The sequence below is a fragment of the Chinchilla lanigera genome, unplaced genomic scaffold, assembly GCF_000276665.1.
Source record: "Chinchilla lanigera isolate Chin_1 unplaced genomic scaffold, ChiLan1.0 scaffold00108, whole genome shotgun sequence".
NCBI lineage: Eukaryota > Metazoa > Chordata > Mammalia > Rodentia > Chinchillidae > Chinchilla > Chinchilla lanigera.
The window spans coordinates 4283826-4304783 of NW_004955509.1; the positions used below are offsets into that span (position 1 = coordinate 4283826).

Sequence of the window (20958 nt, forward strand, 5' to 3'; positions counted from 1 at the left end):
TCCTGCCTCAGCCTCCTGATGCTGGGATACAGGCATATACCACCATACTTGGCATGATGTGTTTATTTTATATGATGGAGTACTACTCTGCCATAAAGAAAGATAAGCTTGAGATGTTTGTATCTAAATGGATGCACCTTGGGGCTGGGGATGTGGCTCAGTGGCACAGCTGTTGCCTAAATGGATGCACCTTGACACCATACTCTTAAGTGAAATAGATCAGACATATATGTTCAAATATTGCATTGTTTCTTTGTTGTGAGAAACTGAAAATGTAAATAAGGATCAAAATGTATAATAGAAATGGGAAATGGGAAAAAAATATTCAAATGAGGAGAATAAGGGATAGGGGAGGAGGAAAGGAAGGAAAGGAAAAGAAAAAAAGAACAGAAGGAAAAAATGGAAACAAAGCTTTTGTAACTAAGGAGGGGAAGAGAGGTTGATAGGAGGGGACAGGAATAGGAAAAAAAGAAGCAAGATACATCACATACAGGTATATGTTCCTTATGATGAATGTTGTTTTGGGGAGTGTTGACTGGTGCAACCACTGTGGAAATCAGTGTGAAGATTCCTCAAAAAATGTATCCATATATGTATACCTAAAATGTACCAATAGAAAAAAATCAAAATGGGAGAAAAGGACCAAAAGATGGAAGGAAGGGAGGAGAGGGGAGGAGGAATGACAAAGAATTAATATGTGTTATTAACATGTGCTATGTATATTTACTCTCCTCAACACATGTAAATATTACATGCTGCAAACATGTACTAATAAAAATAAATTTTTAAGAAGTATTATCAGTCATTCAGTCTTTCGACTTTTGTGTAAGTATGCAAAAATGGCATCTTAAATCCTCTCACATTAATATTCAAATTAGCAGGCACATGCATGTAATCCCAGTGCTTGGGAGGCTGAGGCAGAAGGATCAGTATGAGTTCGAGGCCAGCCTGACCAATATAGTGAGTTCAGGGCCAGCCTGAGCTACATAGTAAGACCCTGTCTGAAAAAAACAAATCAAAAAAGAAACAAGATACATCACATACAGGTATAGATTCCTTATGATGAATGTGATCATTATGTATACCTAAAATGTACCAATAGAAAAAAATCAAAATGGGAGAAAGAGGACCAAGAGCTGGAAGGAAGGAAGGAGGAGAGGGGAGGAGGTGTGATGGTGCACACCTGTGTGGTGGTGCACACCTGTAATCCTAGCACTGGGGAGGCTGAGGCAGGAGTATCAGTGCCAATTTTAGGCCAGCCTGGGCAACATCGTGAGTTCCAGGCCAACCAGAACTACACAGTGAGACCCTATCTCAAAACAAAAAAAATCAAATTTGCGGGCTGGGGATTTAGCTCAGCAGCACAGTACCTGCTTGGCAAGTGTGAGGTCATGAGGTCGATTCCTGGTACAGTGAAAAAAAAAAAAAACAACAAATTTGCATGCGTGTTCTCTGAACACTGTCATTACTGGAAGGGCCAATGTTGATGTAAATAGAGGGCATAAACATTTAGATTTGTTGTGGTTCATCTATATGTGCAAACAAATTTTGGTCAAGTGTTATAAATATGGCAAAATAAAATACAGTGAAGCAGCAAATCTATATATCCCACGTAAGTAAGCATCAAGGACATCCTAATTTACTATGTCTGACTCACCTGGATGAAAGTGATAGCTTGTTGTGGGTAATAGATGGAAGCCGCTAATCCCATGAAACCAGGTGGATACACCAGCTTCTTTATTTTTGAACCTAATAAATACAAGGTTGTACATACCATCAGATGATTTAGCAGTCTCACCATCACAACTGACCTTTTACATTCAATAATGAATCACTACTTTTCACAGCCTTATTGAGATATAATTCATATAATTCACTCATTTAAAGTACAAAATTTAATGAGTTTTAATATATTCACAGAGTTGTGTCACCATCACTACAGTCAATTTTTATCATCCAAAAAGAAACCTGCACTCTTGGGTTGGGAATGCAGCTCAGTAATAGAGGATGTGCTCAGGATACATAAGGCCCTGGGTTTCATCCTCAGCACAGATGAAAGGAAAGAAAAAAGAAAGACACTCATGCTCATTGGTAGTCATTTCATTTTATAGCTTGTGTCTAGATATACCCCCAAAGTTTCATGTGGTCATAGGTGGGGCTTTTTCAAAGGAGTGTGTGACACTGGAATTGATTCATGGTGCAATGCTAGGCTCAAGGGCACTAGGATTAAGGGTATGAGTGCTACTTGCCCTTAAGTAGCCTGAATAAGATATAAAGAATAGAAAGAGCTGTGGTCGTCCCTTTTTGCTTTGCTACCTTCTGCCCACCACAAACTGTTTCTCCTCTGCAATGCCCCTCTGCCATGCCACCCTGCCACTGAACCAGCCAACTATGGACTGAAACCTCTATAGACTGTGAGCTAAATGAACATTTCCTCCTTTAATTTTGGGTATTGGGTATTTTGTCTTAGCAATGATAAAAGTAACTAAGACATTCCTCCATTTCCCCAGGCCTCCAGCCCCAGGCCACCAGAAATCCAATTTGCATGCATTTGCCCACTCTGGACACTTCATATAAATGGAATCACAGAACATGTGAACCTTTATGACTGCCTTCTTTCACTCAGCAAATATTTTCAAGAGAACCATCATTTCTAACAAAGCAGGAAATAAAGACTGTTTTGAAAAGAAGCAAAGTGGTATTTTGATTTCCAGGGGTTTTTTTTTGTAACAGCAAACAGGTTTCCTATTTAAATACTACACACAATTGTCCCTTTCTTCTCCTTCCAGAGAAATTATTAAAATAACAGTAAAAAATAAAATACAGACTAATGAGCCCACAAGGAAGAGAAAAAGTGTAGAGGGTCACTGACAGATAAGAAGTGTGATCCAGGGTTGAACAAGGTCCTGGGTTCAATCTTCAACATCACACACACAAACACACACACACACACACACACACACACACACACACAAAACCATGTCAACCAGATGGAGAGGGCATGGAGAGAAGAGGCCAAGCAGCTCTGAAGTGCCGAAGGAGGGCTGCAGCTGAGGAAGGAGCAGATCTGTCCCGGGCAGAGGTGGCTGGCATTGTGGGGAGTGCAGATGGCAACCAGGGGTCCAGGCAAGGAGACAAGAGCACGACCTGGACATGGACCGGCTGTTCACTCCCCCACGCTGTCCCAAGGCCAGAAAATCAGGCCAGGCCAAAACTTAAAAAGCAGGAGATCACTAAAGAAATGCCCTGGGTTTTCTGATGAGGATCAAGAGTATTCTATGTGTGCATGCATGAGTTCTAGAATAAAGCGCTCCCACGTACCCTATCTAAGCTCGGCTCCTGGGAAGTCACCCTAGCTGGAACCTGCCTGTCAGCAAGCCGGCTATGCACAGAGCCCTTACTCGCATTTCAACTGCCTCAGTCTGAAATATGACCGGACAGTGAGGATCCCTGGCACTGCAACATAAAAGAGAAAGACCAAGACAAGCAATAAAACATGAACTTCAAAACAAAACTAGGGGCTGGGGATTTAGCTCAGCGGCACAGCTCCTGCCTGCAAGCGCAAGGTCGTGAGTTCAATTCCTGGTACAGGAAAAAAAAAAAAAAAAACTAAATTAAACCTGTTATTAAGTAGCACCAAGGTAATTGAGAACCTTCCACATTAAAAGAAAAAAACTTTATGAAAAAAAGAACATCCAGAGAAAAGAAAGAGCTCATGGAAATGACCAAAGTAAAAACAATACAAAATCCAAAAGGAATGAAATAAAATAATCCAGGAAACATGGGACATTTACGGTCATTTTAAAACAACCTCACTGCTAATGAGTATCAGTTCAGGAAGGAAAAATGAAGAGTAAATTTTTGAAGAAATACCAGATGGATACACTCCTTCAGCTGAAGGCTACAAGCCACCAAAATGCGCAAGCAAGGCGTGAAAGCATGGAAATTCAAAAGACCAAAGATTACACTCTTCAAAGCTTCAAGGAAGTTTAAAAAAAAAAACATTTGAGAAGCAACAAGCACCCAGATCGGCCATTGACCCTCCAATCTGTGACGCACAGCTTTCAACGTGTTGATGGGGAACGAATTCTACCACTACTCAAGCTGCTACTGGCAAGAGGATGATGCAAAGCTCTCTCGGAAAGCTTGTCTCCAACACGTGTGGCTTTGAGAGCCATTTAAGCACGGAGCCCAACAACACATAGAGTGAACCGAGAAGACGACAACGGAGCCAAGGGGCGCCAGCCAGACAGATCAGGAGCCAAGTCCCAAGACAAGGGCTGTGCTGAAGTCTCAGGCCAGGATGCAGGAGGACGGAGCTGTCGGGGAGAAGAGAGTGGATGCTCAGTTTGCAGAAACCTGAGGACGATGTGCAAAAACCTGGTAGAAGGTGAAACAGGAGAATGCATGTGGACTCGCACTAGAAACAAGCTCCGCTGTGAGGCACAGTGCTGTGGACAGGGGATCTGTATGGGTGTTAGTGCAATGTATGTAAATAATCACATCTGACAATGAAAGTGCTGTGGATTGGGGTTAAAATTTTATTATTATTTTGCTGCACTAGTGACTGAACATAGGGCCTTCACACTGAGCTACATCACCAGCCTTTTTTATTTTTAAGACAGGGTCCTGCTAAATTGTTCAGGCTGGGCTTGAACTTGTGATCGTTCTGCCTCAGCCTCCCAGAGTGTTGGGAATATAGACATGCACCACCTCTGCCTAAATTTTATTTTTATTTAAAAAGAATTTTTTTTTTGTGGTGCTACGGATCCACCCCAGAGCTTTGCACAGTAGACAAGTGCTCTACCACTGAGCAATACTGCCGAGCCTATGGTAAATAAATCCCCAAAGATGAAACCGGGGCTCCTGAGAAGAATAGCATCGACCCAGACCATGAATACACTATTTCTTTCACAGTCCTACTTGCCTGCACTGAAAGGCACAATTGCCCTAGAAGAGAAAAGCCCACTCCCCAGGGCCTCGCCTACCGGCTGGAAGTGCCCTAGCACTTACCAACCCTCCAGGGCAAGCCAACATGGCAGCTCTGGGGCCTCCAGCATCGCTGGTCCACACAGTAAGGGAGGCCCAGGCCCCCGGAAGGAGGTGTGATCACAGGTCTGCACCCATCCTTCCGCCACACCTCCCAAGAAACCATGAGCGTAGGCTGAGACTTTTAGCACTGGCAGAGGGGACTCACCGCCCATCCTCGTTAGTACTTGGCAGATGTGTCTGACCTACCGGCCCACTCTCTTCCTCTGGGAAACCCTCTAACGCAACTCACCTCAGAGGCCCTTCTCAGAGGAGAAGACTTGCTGTTGCCTACATGTGCCTAGGAGGATGCATGTCTAGCTGTGCACGTGGCAGGTGCCTGTAATCCTGGCACTCTGGGAAGCCGAAGCAGGAGGATCACAAGTTTGATAACTATGGGTAACTATGTGACTTAGTGAAACCTTGTCTCTAAATAAAAATAAAAAGTGCTGGGGACATAGACTTATTGCTCAGACCCCATGTTCAATCCCCAGTACAGCCCTCCCCTCAAAAAAGGTGGAAGAGAAGTATGAGAAAATGTTGGTTCATAAACTGATTATTAAAATTGAACCACAAATTTAATTCTCTGTATTCTGCACAACACAGGGGGAGGACACAGACACTGTGAGGTGAGCTGGGAGTGGCACAAGGGCAATTTTCACTCTCCACATTCCCTATTCTTTTTTTTTTTTTTGAGGCAGATTCTCACTATGTATCCAAGGCTGGCCTCAAACTCATGGCGATCCTCCTGCTTCAGCCTCCTAAGGGCTGGGATTACAGGTGTGCACCACCATGCCCAGCTTGCCCTCCACATCCTAAAATAACACTTGATGGATGCATCAGGAGGGAGGAGTTCTAAAATTGGAGGAATAACTATCAAACTATGGTTCACTTTTATCAAGAACAGATTACAGGATTCTTTATGGGAATTTCTCTGTTAGGAATTTTTGTAACATCTGAATTTTACACCATAAACATTTATTTCATAATTATTGAAACTTCAAGTACTTATGCAGTTCATAAAAAATTAATGTCACCATAGGCTCATGATCCTCCTGCCTCAGCTTCCTAAGTACTGGAGGCATGCACCACCAACCTGACTTTTAGCTTTAAAATCTAAGGACTTCAAGAGTTTTTATACTACCATTGCCCTAAGCTATGGCACATCAAGAGGTTAATAAATTTTGTATGAAACCACTATTTACTATTTACTGTGACTCATAGCCTGAAACATTTAGAAGCAGTTTATTTCTCCAGTGTAAAAGACTGAACAAAAGTTCACTCTTTCTGTACCAAAGAGCAACAGGGATTTAAACAAGTAAATGTGCTTATTATTAAGGGCGATGAATTTCTTTCTTCTTTACCAAGAGTATACAATTTCTATATATGCTTAGAGACAAATGTAAGGGAGTAAACAACCATGCTAGTTATGTATTAAGGAAGCAATTCATTATTCTGAAAAGTGTTAATTGACAGTAAAGAATCAAACAGATACCCTATCTCTCCCATATGCACAGACTATTAAAAAGAACCTAGAAAACCGCACGCACCTCTAGTGAAAAGGAGTCCAACAAGGCCAGCGAAACCAATAACACCAAGTCTTGGAAAAAAGCCTGGGGGAGCATTTTGGAGATATTCATAGCTGTCTGCAAGAGAATCAGATGAGGAAATCTGATGAGTTCTATAAACAACCCATTAAAAACAAAACAATATACACTATATAGTATCAAATGCTTCTTAAGCCATTTACTCTTTATTTTCTGCTAATATATTTTTTTCTACACATTCTTTCAAGAACCAAATACATTAGCTTCAGAAAAAGTAAGTATCCTTTGCTATCTGAGCTCATTACCTGAACATAAGAACAATAAATCTGGCTAAAGAAGGAAACTTATAGTATGAATTTACATGGGAAACAGCTATTGTCAACTGTGACAGTCAGGATAAAACCAGCCAGGCACGGTGGCTATTTTACACCTGTAATCCCAGCACTCAGGAGGCTGAGGCAGGGGGATCACTGTGAGTTCAAGGCCAGCCTGAACTACAGTGAGGTCGCTGTCTCAAAAATCAATCAATCAATCAAACAAACAAGTGAGTATATTCACCATGCCTCAGCATGCCTTGTGACCCTATATGCATTAAGCCACTTGCTCCCTCTCCTCCTCTCCTCTCCACTGAGCCAACCTCACCAAATAAGAGCTAGTTTCAGCTCTGTCTCCTCAGGAAAGCTTTTCCTAAGCTCATCAGCCAGACCTGTCCTCCTCCCCTAACTTCCCATCAGCACCACCACTTGGTACCCAACCCTATCGTACCTTGCAGCTAATTATTCAGGTGTGTGTGTGTCTGTATTTGGTACTGGGGATCAAACCCAGGTGTGATCTACAACCGAGCCCCAGCCTCAGCCTTTTTAATTTAATTTTTTGAGACAGGGGCTCACTAGGCTGCCCAGGTAGGGCTTGAACTTGAGATCCTCCTGCCTCAGCCTCCCAGAGTGCTGAGATTCCAGGTGTGTACCACCACTGGCTCAGGTGTGCATTTTATGTCTTCCTACTGAGAACACAAGCTCCTTAACAAAGGGATGCTGACTTATACGTTATCTTCCCAAAGTGAGTGTGTGGGAGGAGTCCAACACCCAAACCTGTGCCCTCCCTCTAAGCCCAACCCCACCACGGTCATGCCCCTACAGTGCACTGGGGCTAACGCTGCTCCCTTGCTCAGCTAGGAATCTGTTCCCGACTGCTCCCATCTCTTCAGTCTCTATTCAACTGCCTCTGTACCTTCAGTAGTGGGTCTGTGATTCTCTTCTACTTCCACTAGTACTTTTTTTTGAGACAATGTCTCGCTGGCCATCAACTCACTGCGTAGCCCAGGCTGGCCTCAAACTCACAGTGATCCTTCTGCCTCAGCCTACTGAGAGCTGGAATTACAGGCGTGCACTCCCATGCCCAACTTAGTATTTTTTTTTGAGAGAGAGAGAAGATCTCACTGTGTAGTTCAGGCTGGCCTGGAACTCATTAGCCTGACCCTGAACTTGCAGCGATCCTATTACCTCAGCCTCCTGAGTACTGGGATTACAGCCATGCACCACCACACCCGGCTCACCTGACCGAGTATTGAATAATTTATTAATGTATCTCAGTGGTTGTGATCACCATTAGTCAACCCTGATCTTCAATTGAGGCATGATGGTGACTTTATGTATGGTGAACTGAACTCATCAACTAGACTATGCAGTAATCCTCTCCTTCAGACAATACCGCAGATGTCTCTATTTCCCACTCCTGGAGTTTTTGGGGGAGAATTCGGCAATCATTTTAAACACAAGTCTAAAGCCAGCACTATGTTTACATTAATTCCTATCTGGTCTTTTACTTCTTTTGCCTTTAACCTAGTTTCTACTTTCCACCTTCTCCTCTGGGTCATGTCAGGCAACTGTGGACTTCCCTTTATTTCTGCCTAACTGCAAGCACAGCGTTGCATAATTCTAGGCAGGCTCAGGGAGCAGTGGACATGAGGCCGCAGACGGCTGTGGTGAGCGGAACCAATGAGGTCATCACAAAGCAAAGCAAAGAGAGAGATGCTGTTCTGAGACTGCACTGGACGCTGAAGCCCAGCTTCCACTAGCACCCTGAGTGCTCACCACTGGGAATGGTCTCAGCCTTAGTGTGATGGCATGTGTCTAGGTGGGGCTTTTCAGAAGTGGCTGGATCTAGACAGAGTGCAGATGCTTGCTGGGATTAAGGGTGTATGACAACTAAATTAGTCCACTGATTGGTTTGGCATAGCTCTGGGTGTGAGTAATAGGAAGGTCCACTCTGGGCTTGGGTGGTACCACCCAAAGGGCAAGTAGCCTGGGAAGGATAAAAGGGAGAGGCAGGCTGCTGCTGCTGCTGCTGCTGCTGCTGCTGCTGCTGCTGCTACTACCGCTTCCTCCCTACTTTGCCATTTTGCTGCCTTCCTGCCTTCTGCCCACTATAGACCATTTCTCCTCTGCCATGCCACCCTGCCTTGGAGTCAGCTGATTATGGACTGAAACCTCTACAACCTGTGAGTTGAAATAAGCCTTTCTTCCTTTAACTTTAGGGTCTGGTATTTTGTCTCAGCAATGAGAAAAGTAACACACTTGGCAACAACCATACACCTCCTCATGGAAGGTTTCTGCTTGCGCCTGCAGTAACTCTGGGTCCAAGAGAAGAAAAGAACAAGCCAGTACTGCCAACAACATGAGTGACAATGAGACCTCTGCAGTCATGTTTGTTTTGTTCCATCATGAAAACGAACCCTTGTAAAAACAAGATTTTCACTTGTCACCACATTCATTAAGGGGAATGAAGTGTGATCGGTATTTGTACTAATTTACAAGTTCCTGACTGAGATTAGTCCAAATAGAAGACCGTGAACTCAGTTTATGAGTGCATGTGACTGTCGGGGACCACACATTATAAACTGAGTCTAGGGGATGTCTGAGGTCATCCTTGTCCTGCCCTTTGAGCCAGACTAGAACTCAGAAACTCCCTGCTTTCTTCTGGTCACAGCTGAAGCCCTGTGGCTAGTGGTACTATGGCACTTACAGAGCAAGACAAGACCTGCTGAGGACGATGAGGCACCTGGGGAAACTACAGCTTCCTTATTGCCTCCCTGTCTCATCCTCGCAAGAATACTTTGCTCTTCCTAGCCCACCACAGCTGCCATTACTGTTCCCGGAAGCACCCACTGCCCTTCACCCATTGTCCTTGACATGGACATAATCAATAAATACCAAGGTCCTGTCTGTCTCGTGGCCTTTTGTTCCCTGTGAACATCTGGTCATCTCAGATCCCTGCTGCACCCCTATTTTGTCTCTTGCTCTTTCTTTTCGCCATGCGCCATAATGGCAGGAGACTGGAGCCCACTGCAGGGGTCTCCAATGTGTGATAAGTGGCCCACGGGGGAGAAACAATCAAGGACAATAAAAACCACATGAACCAGGTATGGTGCCACACACCTGTAATCCCAACTACTTGGGAGGCTGAGGCAGGAAGATTACAAATTTGAGGCCAGCCTGGGCAACTTAGTGAGACCCTCTCTCCAAATAAAATTACTGTACCAGAAGGGCTTGGATGTACCCCAGTGCTCCCTGGGTCTAATTCCCTGTACCACCACCACCCCAAAAAAAAGAAAGAAAGAAAAGTGGGAACACTGCTAATTGTGCAACAGGACTTTTCCCAGACACCTCAGACCAGTTCCTTCCTGCTCCTAAACTTCTATGGTGGTGAGGGGGAACCTTTTAGAGACGAGTGCCCAAACTGCAACCCCAAACCCACTTATTTATCGCAAAGTATCAACACTGTAATTAAATCTGAATACTGAGGTTTCAACTTAGAAAAAACAACTCACACATTAACATCTTTTATCTGAAAAGAAAAATGCAGTAACATGCATACCATAGGTTCAACACCACTATGGCAATGCAAACAAGCTATTTTGAAAATCTATTGATGAGTTAGTGTGCAGTACTACAATATACCTGGAAATTGATTTTTTAAAAAATTCAGTGTATCTTGTCTGCAGTATACAGCAAAACCCTCCCCCACCTAAAAAATTCCAGTGTGTCTATGCTCGTCCACCCAATAATCCTATTCATGTTGAATACACTTAGAGGATGCTAGTCCTCCAAAATCTGATGAAAACAAGAGATCTTCTTTCCAGAAAAATGTGCATAGCTCTAAAATTGTGAGTATAAGCCAGGTGTGATGGTGCACATCTATGATCCCAGCACTCAGGAGGCTGAGGCAGGAGGATCACTGTGAGTTTGAGGCCAGCCTGGGCAACACAGTGAGTTTAGGGCTAGCCTGAACTGCACAGTAAGACCATGTCAAAATACAAAATAAAACAATTGTGACTACAATTCTAAAGAATCCACAGATCTACAGAGCCTTTCAAGGAACTTCAGTCAAACAGTTCAATGTTAATCAAATAACAGATTTGCCTAACTAAAAATCAACTTACCTAATCCCCACTGAACCAAACTTTGCATCTTGGGTTTAGTTTGGGAGTACGTTTCCTAAAAAGGTAAAAAATGAAATAAGTAGAATTTGCTGGTTAGAACATATCTTTACTGAACAAACTATCAAGCTACTAACGTGTTGCTGTCTGGCTGCTGGTCTTCCAACCCCGGCCTGGGCGGGCTAAGCATGCACGCTACCAGTGAGCTGCACCCCAGCTAGGAGAACATCTAAACAAAGGGATGTATCCTCTCTGTTTCGTAGGTCTGGCTTCTTTTTCTTTTGTAATTTCCCCTTCATTGCAAAGTGCTCAGCAGAATGGCTTCCTATTGCCACAGGATGCAAAGATTCTGAGCAGAGCAGTTTCAGCGGCCCAGCTTTCCCTCACTTCTCTTCAAATGGAAGGAAACAGACTCAAAATCAGCTGCCTTCTAATTATGGTGGCAGGCCTCTTCTCAGGAGGTTAAATCTTTCTGAGGAAGTCCTGTCTGCCACTATGTCACAGCCTACATCTGGAAAGTGCCCATTTGAAGCAGGAGTGACCCACTTTCACAGGACAAAGTGGTCAGTAACTCTGGTTGGGGGAGAAGCCCCAACCGGAAGCAAACGGAGTAGTGACCTTCTGTTAAGAGCAACAATTTAAAGACTTTGTACATGAACACCAGATGATCCCAAATGAACAAGGCACTAGCTAGAAGGCACCTACCTTCAAGAACAATACAGTGAAGACAGAAAAAGATAGAGTGGTGCCAGAACTAGCTGCCACTTGGAAAAGGATTTGTTTGATGTAATTCAGTTCAAGTCAGAACACATTAGCCCCCTGCTAAATTTGGGGGAAAACATAAAGAACTTAACATCGCTTTACTAAAATTCACTATTATTTTTACCCTTTAAAAAACAAAAACCTACAGATTGACATCTAGAATGACAGCTCACTCTTTTGCTAGTTTCATCATTTTAATATTAAAACAATAAATTAGCTATTCAGAAAAGGACTAGAAGCTGGGCATGGTGGCACATGCCTGTAATCCCACAATTCGGGAGACTGAGGCAAGAGGATTGCTTTGAGTCCAAGGCCAGCCTGAATTATATAGCAAAACCTTGTCTCAAAAAAAAAAAGTACTAGAAACTGCTGGTCTGAAAAAGGAGCCAGAAACCAGAAATCAGAAAGCAGAAAGCACAAAAACTTCATTCTACCCAGAAAAATAAAACCATAATTACAAGAAAGCTTTTTTATGTAGGAGTACAAATAAACATGTCAATAACTAATTTACTATCCAAAGAGGTATTCTGCTGCACTGAATATCATGCACAAAAGAAAAAATTAAAAACAAACCTTTAGGTTGAAAGGTGAAAAAACAAAATACTTTTATTACCAAAAAAAATCAAGCTGGAGGCTGGGTGTGGTGGTACACACCTGTAATCTCAGCACTCCGGCAGGCTGAGGCAGAAGGACTGACCTGAGTTCGAAGCCAGCCTGGGCTACACAGTGAGTACAAGGCCAACCTGAACTACATAGCAACATCCTGTCTCAAAAATAAATAAATAAATAAAATCAGGCATGGGGTGTAGCTCAGGGTAAAGCACATGCCTAGCAAATGCAAGGCCCCGGTTCTCTTTGTCAACACCAATTGCACAGACAGACAGACTGCAAATCAGTGATCATGCTGGCATGGCACAAAATACATTTGATACATTTGCTGGCTTAATCCTTTTTTTCTTTTTTGGTGCTGGAGATTGAACTCAGGGCTTTGTGCATCAAAGCACAAACTCTATCACTAAGCTAGACCCCAGCCCCTTACCAATCTTAATTACCAGCAGGCAGCTGAAGAGGATAAAGTCGAAACATTTTACAGCACATGACTGCAGGAAGTCTTGAAGTATTTCACAACTCACTTAGGTATAATTTCTATTTCCTACTGCTGTTAACGCTCATGCATACAATTTTTTTTTCTCAACTGGTGAACAAAAGTTCAGCAGTGGCACAGACTGTGGAAATGTAAATGTCCTGAATGAGTGCTGAATCTGTATATCTCAAGTAAGGTAAATCTGGACTATTTTGCACACATCTACATATTAGCTTTTACTCATCTGTCCTCAATTTTAAAAATCAAGATCAAGACCCAGCAAACATGTATTAAAGCCTACAAAAACACCCTGTAGATTGCAAACTTCAGTTGCGGATGTGAAAACTCACAGAAATGATTTCCCTCCTGTCATGACGAATGCCTGACTTAAGAGCAGGGAGAAAAGCCAATCTAAAGTACCTAAAGTCCTTTTTGGTCACGAGAGCAAACAGTTCAGCTCTCAAGTATGTAACTCCACCGCATTTTGGCATCTGGCTTCCTATTATAGATTTCAAAATGCTTCATAACCATTCCTGTTTGGAGTGGTGTAGACTCAGTATCTCTTATCTGAAGTGCTTGAGACCAGAGTGCTTCAGATTTCAGAGTCCCGCTCCCTCTTTGGTTTTTGGTTGTGTTTTGTTTTGATACAGACTCTCACTATGTAGTTCAGGCTGGCCTAAAACTCACTGTGTAGCCCAGGCTGGCCTCAAACTCACAGCAATGCTCCTACCTCAGCCTCCCGAGTGCTGGGATTACAGGTGTATGCCACCAGGCCTGGCAAGTTTTTTCCATTTCAGAATATTCACAGAGACTACTGGTTGAGTGTCCCTCATGTAAAAATCCAAAGTGCTCCCCGGTTAGGGTGCTCAGCCTGCACTGATATGCACAATCTCTGCAGCCAGGAGATCATCTCAATTTTGACCTAAACGCTTACACTGCAGTTCTTTCCTTCCATGAGGGTCCCACATCCTCCGTGGCAGACAAGAGGTTTGCAGAGCCATCACTAACAAGGTAGTGATCAGTGCTCTCTCTGCCATCTATGGCAACAGGAAGCGAGGGCATCACCCTCCAAGTGGCACCAATGAACATCTGTAAGTTGAACACTCTTAACTTGGGGCCCTTTGTTATGCCTTTTTCCCAAAAATATGCAGTTGAATACAGACTTTTCATTACTGACTCTCAGCAGCTGTACCTGGCACCAATTTGTATATGGCTCACAGTGATGTCGGAGCTGTGAGATGCTTTCTTCAAGCTGAGTCCTGGGCTCCTCCATGTATTTAGACTGACCCTCAGGAACTGAGTAGAGTGACAGCTGTACACATGAAAACAAAAAGAAGAAAGCACAGTGAGGAGATCACATCAAAAATGATCAGATTTATAATTAGAATATTTCTCATAGTTCATAAATTACTGTGACCCTAAAGGTTACGTGGGATCTATGACCATATTTCAGAAAATCTTTGCATTTTGCTCCCTTAATCAATAAAGACAAGTCACCAGCCATGATGGTAGATGCCTGTAATCCTAGCTACTGGAGAGGCTAAGGCAGGAGGATTATAAGTTCCAGGCCAGCCCAAGCAACTTAGTGAGACCCTGTCTCAAAATTTGAAAAAATAAAAAGGGCTGGGACACAGGTCTGGGGTAACTTGCCTAGAATGTGTGAGGCCCTGTACCAGGGGGAAAAAATCCCCAGTACCAAGAAAAACTACAGGCAAGGCCAAGAGGGCAGGGCTGTAAGGTGTCCCATCCCCTTCCCCTCTGCTGCTAGCAAACAAAGTGCCCTTTCCCCTTTTTATATGCTGGTATCTGGTATCCTCCCTCAGATTTAGTTTGGAAAACGGATTCTAGGACTCTAAAGTGTGAGTGAAGGGGAGTTAAAACAATTTGAAAGGCCGGGTGTGGTGGTGCACACCTGTAATCCCAGCACACGGGAGGCTGAGGCTAGAAGATCACTATAAGTTTGAGGCCAGCCTGGGCTACTTAGAGAGTGCAAGGCCAGCCTGAACTACACAGGGAGACCTTGTCTCAAAAACCAGAAACAAACATAAAAATGTTAGAGTAGCTAAAGAATAACTCGTTGCATAGTTCACGTGATGATCAGTGTGGTGCTGATCAAAGTAGGAGAGCAGGTTTGTTCTGCACCTAGAGCACAAACCTCCCATAGCCTCCCCTGGCTGCCTTTGTCACACACATGCCTCTGTCCCAAGGCCTGAGAAGAGGGCAAAGGGCAAAGATAATTAGCTGCACATAAACACAGTTCAAGTAACTCCACCTGGGACTGAAGGTAGCTATGCATATCACTTTATTCAAAAGCAAAGAAATCAAATATCCAAATAATCAGTGGGAAACACAGGCAAAAAAGAATGTAAGCAATGAAGATTTGTTTCATTTATTTAATGTGTATTAAGTATCTATTTATGAGCCTCTAACCCAGCTAAGAAGCAGTGAGAACGCAACTCTGAAATTTCTTTGAGAGAGAAAAATATGAATATTTTTGTGTCTCAATTATGAGTCCAGAAAAAAAAGGCAGTCCAGAACCAGGCAGGTCACTGAGAATACTGATTTGTGCTTATAATCTACTGAGACATACCAAGTTCCCCACTAAATATCTATAAAATATTACTTAATTATGACCTCGGCAAAAATCATTAAAAGAATTCATCTGCTGAAAAGCCATAGTTTAGTAACTTCCCACAAAGAAAGCAAATTCTAGGGCTGGGGAGATAGCTCAGCAGCACAGTGCCTGCCTGGCAAGCATGAGGTCTTGAGTTCAATTCCCGGTACCAAAAAAAAAAGAAAAAAGAAAACAAATTATATATAAAGAAATATATTTTCTCCTTTTAAATATCTTCTAACTGGGCTGGGGATGTAGCTCAAGGGTAGAGTGCTTGCCTATCATGTGACAAGGCCTTGGGCACCATCTCCAGAACTGAGGGCCAAGATTAGGGTGTGGTGAACTGGCTGGGCAAGTGGACGTGGCCTGTCAACCACAGAGATCCACACAATACAGTTCCCAGCCTTGTACCTGGGACCAATCAGAAAGTGCCATCTTCAATTCTTCTGACACAAGATCAAGCAGGATTTTGATAGGACAGCCTAGTCTGATATCAGCCTGGAGACTGAGGGATCCAAAAGACTTTGGCCATAAACCTCCTGGCCACTGTGAGCTCTCTAGTGTCTTGCTCTCATTCTGCAGAGGTCCTTCTTTTCCTACCTTTAGATGGCCCAATTCACTCTGCAGAGCATACTTCTCTTCCTACCTGTAATAAAGGTAAAACCTCACTACCGTTTTTGTGTGTCTTGTCCATATCTTTGTTTAGGACAAGAACCTAGAAAGAATCCCTGGAAAGAATTCACAAGACCCCAGAATCTGGTAACAATACCACAAAAATTAAAAATTTTTTTAAAAAAATCTATCTTCCTGATACACAATTTATAGAAACTCCCCTGAAGTATTAAATCAGGTGTTCACAACACATTGCCACATGGATAGTGTGTTACCTCATCGACCTTCATGGAGTGTTTGTGAGGTGAGTCCTTTTTTGGTGCAGCATAGACTCTGAAGGTGAGCAAGCTCAGGCTGGCCGGGCCCACAGACTTCTGAAGTACCTGAAATGCAGAAACAATCTTAAACTTCCTTCTAAGCTTCAAAACAAGTGTGTATACATTTTTCTCAATAGCCCACGGAACTTCTTCCAAGGTAGACCACATCTTAGGCCATACAGCATGCTCACATAAATACAAAATAATTGAAATAATCCCCTGCACACTATTGGCTCATAGCAGAATTAGGAGCAAAGGAAGCCACAGAAACAATGCACACACGTGGAGGTTAAATAATATGTTATTGAATAGTCAATGGATCACAGAGCAAGTCAAGGGAAAAATAAAAACGTTCCTACAATCAAATGACCATGGAGGCACAACATACCAAAACCTCTGGGCCACAAAGAAAGCATCTAAGAGGGAAGGTTAACCCTTACAAGGTTCCCTTAGAAGGGAAACCTTCTAAGAGGGAAGGTTATAGCTATAAATGTGCACATAAAAATAAAGCGATCCCAAACAGGTAATCTCATGATAGACAACCCAAATCTGAAACTACTAGGAGGAAAGAAATCACGAATATCAGAGGAAATTAATGAAAATGAGACTAAAAATCTACAAAGGATCAATGAATCTAAGAGATGGTTCTTTGAAAGATTGGGCAGGGGATCTGAGGATGGGGGAGATAGAAGCAGGGGAAAGAAGGGAAGTAAAAGGGACCAAGATGTGATATGTGTATGTACCAGTTCCCCACAATGAATGTATCTACTACCTATCACAAACACATACTCATAAAAAAGACATGAGCACATTCGGAGCCTCAGCCATTCCTGCCCTGAGTGCATTCCTGAAGTTCTGAGGAAGCCAGAACCTAAGATGCATGTCCTTGCAGACTTAAAATTTCAGGTCAACTTTATCTTAATTTCCAAAAAGTTGTTAAGTTTTTCTACCTATCTCTGCACGTAAAAAAATATACATGGCTGAGCACAGACATCAAAATTATCTATGTGGGGGCTGGGGATTTAGCTCAGCGGCAAAGCGCCTGCCTGGCAAGCGCAAGGTCGTGAGTTCGGTTCCTGGTACCAGAGGAAAAAAAAAAAAAAAGACAAAATTATCTATATGTTTTTTAAAAAAATCTTTGGACCTGTCCAAACCCAACTTGCCAGCTTTCCCTCAGACCTGCCCTTCTTTGTCTACTTCTCTCTCATGGATGGTGATGACCACATCAGAAACTCACAGGTCATTTAAGACCTACTCTCAGCAACTTTCAGTACAACACGTTATTAACTATAATCACTAGGCTGCACAATTGATCTCTTGCACTTATTCCTCACGCCTAACTGAAAATGTTTTTCTTTTCTTTGATTTTTTTTTTTTTTTTTGGTATTTTGAGACAGGGTCTCTCAATGTCGCCCAGGGCAGCAATTCTCCCAATGCTAGGAATGTAGGTATGGGCTAGCACACCTGACTGACTGAGGATTTCTGTCCTTTCACCACCATCTCCTCAAGCCCCACCGCAGCCCCTAGGAGCCACTATTCTGTTCTCTGCTTCTGAGTTCAACATTTCTAGTTCCACAAAGTGGTGAGCATGTGCGGCGATGCACACGTTAGTGCGATTTAGCCACCCCACAATGTACACCTATTCTCCAACATTTTCTGCTTTTTTTTTCTGGTTGGCTTTTTTGTCTTATTTTTTTTACAGTACTAGGGGGTGATCTAGGGGTGCTCTACCACTGAATTACATCCCCAGCTCTTTTTGTTTTTTATTTTGAGAGGCTACTGCTAAATCACCCAAGCTGGCTGCAAAAATTTCATCCTCCTGCCTTAATCCTCCAAGTAGCTGGGATTACAGGTACACACAGCCTAGGTGACTAGATCAAAGTCAGGCTCACTCTGCAGTGCACACTCAGCTGTGGATGAGATCCAAAGCTTCTGTCAGTTACTGGGTGGCCCTCCTGCAACGGAGCTGCCTGGGCTCTCAAAGGAAGGACTCCAATGTGTTGGACTGTCTCAAGTTATTTTGGTTTTGTTTTCTTTTATTTTTTGAGACAGGATCTCACTGTGTAGTTCAGGTTGGGCTCATTATGTAGCCCAGGCTGGATTTGAACTCATGGCAATCTTCCTGCCCCAGCCTCCCAAGTGCTGGGATTATAGGCTTGAGCCACCATGCCCAGCTTAGAATTTCATTTCAAAAAAAGTACTTGCTGTAAACCTGCTCCATGTCAGGTACACTCCACGGGTGTGGTCCCTGCCCGTAGAGACCGTACAAGCACAAACCTCAGCCCATTGGTATTCTAAACAAGGCTCAGCAGAAGACTGAGCTTGTCCATGAGGTCCGACAGCAAGTGGAAATTCCTGGACACAGCCAAGGCATGAATCTGGGGAGGCCGTAAACACTCAGATCATAATGGGTACTCAGAAGGTGAAACTATTTTTGCTTTGCAAGTAAAAGGGCAAGTGGACGTGGCCTGTCTGTAGTGGACAGCCCAAAATCTGTAGCTCACTGATCAGAATCTGTGTCCCCAAAACACTGCTTTAAAGTCAAAAAAGCTCAAGCTAAATAAGATTCTCCCAGAATTAGTCCGAGACTCTCATGAATGGTGGAGCTCCAGTCCTTGACACCTTGCTTTCTCTGTCACCTCTACAGAGTACCCAGGGGAAGCCCGCCCCCATGTTTAAGGGCGGCCCTGTATTCTACCACAATTATACACCTACTCTCTTACTAGAGCTTTCATGTGAAACACGGTCCCCTTCTCCTGTGACAACAATCTATCTCCCCACTCCCTATTACCTATCATTTCTAATATTCTGTATGTTTACTCCGGGTTTCTCCTATAAGAAACCCTGCAATATTTAAGGTTGTGTGTCTGAGTTACTGCACTTAACATTATGGTCCCAAGGTGCATCCATTCTCCTATAAATGACTTAAGTTTATCCTTCTTGATGACAGAGTAGTACTCCATTATGTGTAAACACCACATTTTCTTTATCCATTCATCTGCTGACGGACATATGGACTTCTTCCAAGATTTAGCTATTGTGAATTGTGCTGCTGTAAATACCGAATTAAGAGATGGAAGGAGAGGGAGGAGGGGATGAAGAAAAAGGAATTCAGATGTGCTGTGTACATGGACCAACTCCACACAAGGAATGTAAGCATTATTTACCACAAACATGGACTAATAAATAAGATGAAAAATAAAATATGGACCAGTTTCCTTTTCAATAAAAGATCTTTGCACACAGAGGTTTCTCAATCACTGATGAGCATTTTAGAAGCACATAACCCAGCACCTTCCCTCTAAGTATCTACCTCAGGAAATCTAAAAAGGGCCCAAGAATCTGTTCCCAGAATAAGGCAAGTTTAGAAAAGCATGGTGTCACAAGCAGATGCATAGGCAACAGTTACTCAAGTTAAGTTAGTATAGCATAAATTCTCAACACACTTATTTTAAAGAACATTTTAAAGAAAGAAATGAAAATTATCCAAAATATAAAAAGAAATAGTGTGACTAGCCACTCACTAGAGAAAACCACGAGATTTATTTACATTCAAGAAAATCTGTCCCAAGCCAGTCAGGGTGGTGCACACCTGTAATCCCAGCACTTGGGAGGCTGAGGCAGGAGGATCACTGGGAGTTCGAGGCTAGCCTGGGCTACATGGTGAGTTTAAAACCAACCTGAATTACACAGCTACACCCTGTCTCAAAAATTAAAAAAAACTACCCACAACTAATGCCCTCCCATCCTAATTCCCTCTCTCCCGCCTTATCCTTCTACCTCTCTCCAGGGACAAATTTATTTTAGAGGTGAACTGTGGTTAGAAACAGTGCACACCCTTAGCAAGCTGGGGAGTGACAAGGGCTCGCAGGGAGGGCGTCAAGTGCCTCGGGACACTGGCATGGTTAGTTTGTTGAAATTCCCTCATGGGGTCAGGCTGTAGCCCCATGCCTGTGCACCTGCTAAAGCACAAGAGTCCCTGTGTTTGAACCCCAGCACCGCAAAGAAAAAATTCCCTCACGCTCCACAGGTATGCTATACCTCAACTCAAAGGCAAAAGGGTACACTAGCTAGCTTTCCTGGCTCTCTCCTCTCCTCCTTTCAGCACTCAAGCGTACTTAACGCTGCTCTGCCCAACGCCACCTGCGGCTTCCCAACTGCCAAGCCCCTGGGAGAGCAGTCGTTTGGTGACCACCAGCTTCAAACTTCTCTTGGCTTCCAGAACTCTATTCTAGGCACTTTCTTGCTCTCCTTCTGGGCCTTCTCTTCCTCTCCACAGCCCCCTGAGGTGGACAGAGCCCTCTCCTCCTCCCACTCCAGTCTGCAGTGTCCGAAACCGCAGCCCTGGCCCTGCCCTAGGCCTCAGGGGTGTACAGCTCATGCCCCACGGAGTCTCCCACAGGCTTCTCAACTGCTCCTTCACACAGGACATAGTCGAAAGGGACCTTTTGGTGAAGTGACTGACAGAATGTGTTCATATATATATATATATATATATATATATATATATATATATATATATATTATCGCCAGGTCTAGTGGCTCAAGGCTGTTAT

General features: G+C 43.4%; 1 protein-coding gene across 3 annotated transcripts in view; it reads right to left on the reverse strand.

The window, feature by feature from the left end:
• Positions 1-20958, reverse strand: part of Apoo (apolipoprotein O) — a 68253-nt gene that overhangs the window by 26992 nt on the left and 20303 nt on the right. For 2 of the 3 annotated variants that reach the window (XM_005407837.2, XM_005407836.2), the window contains exons 2-6: positions 16361-16468; positions 14052-14171; positions 11017-11071; positions 6579-6674; positions 1658-1749 (exon numbers count right to left, since the gene is read on the reverse strand). In XM_005407837.2, the coding sequence (XP_005407894.1) occupies positions 1658-1749; positions 6579-6674; positions 11017-11071; positions 14052-14171; positions 16361-16468 (471 nt within the window). Of the gene's footprint in view, positions 1-1657; positions 1750-6578; positions 6675-11016; positions 11072-14051; positions 14172-16360; positions 16469-20958 lie in introns of those variants that run through there. The other variant, XM_013506305.1, reaches the window with a different exon arrangement.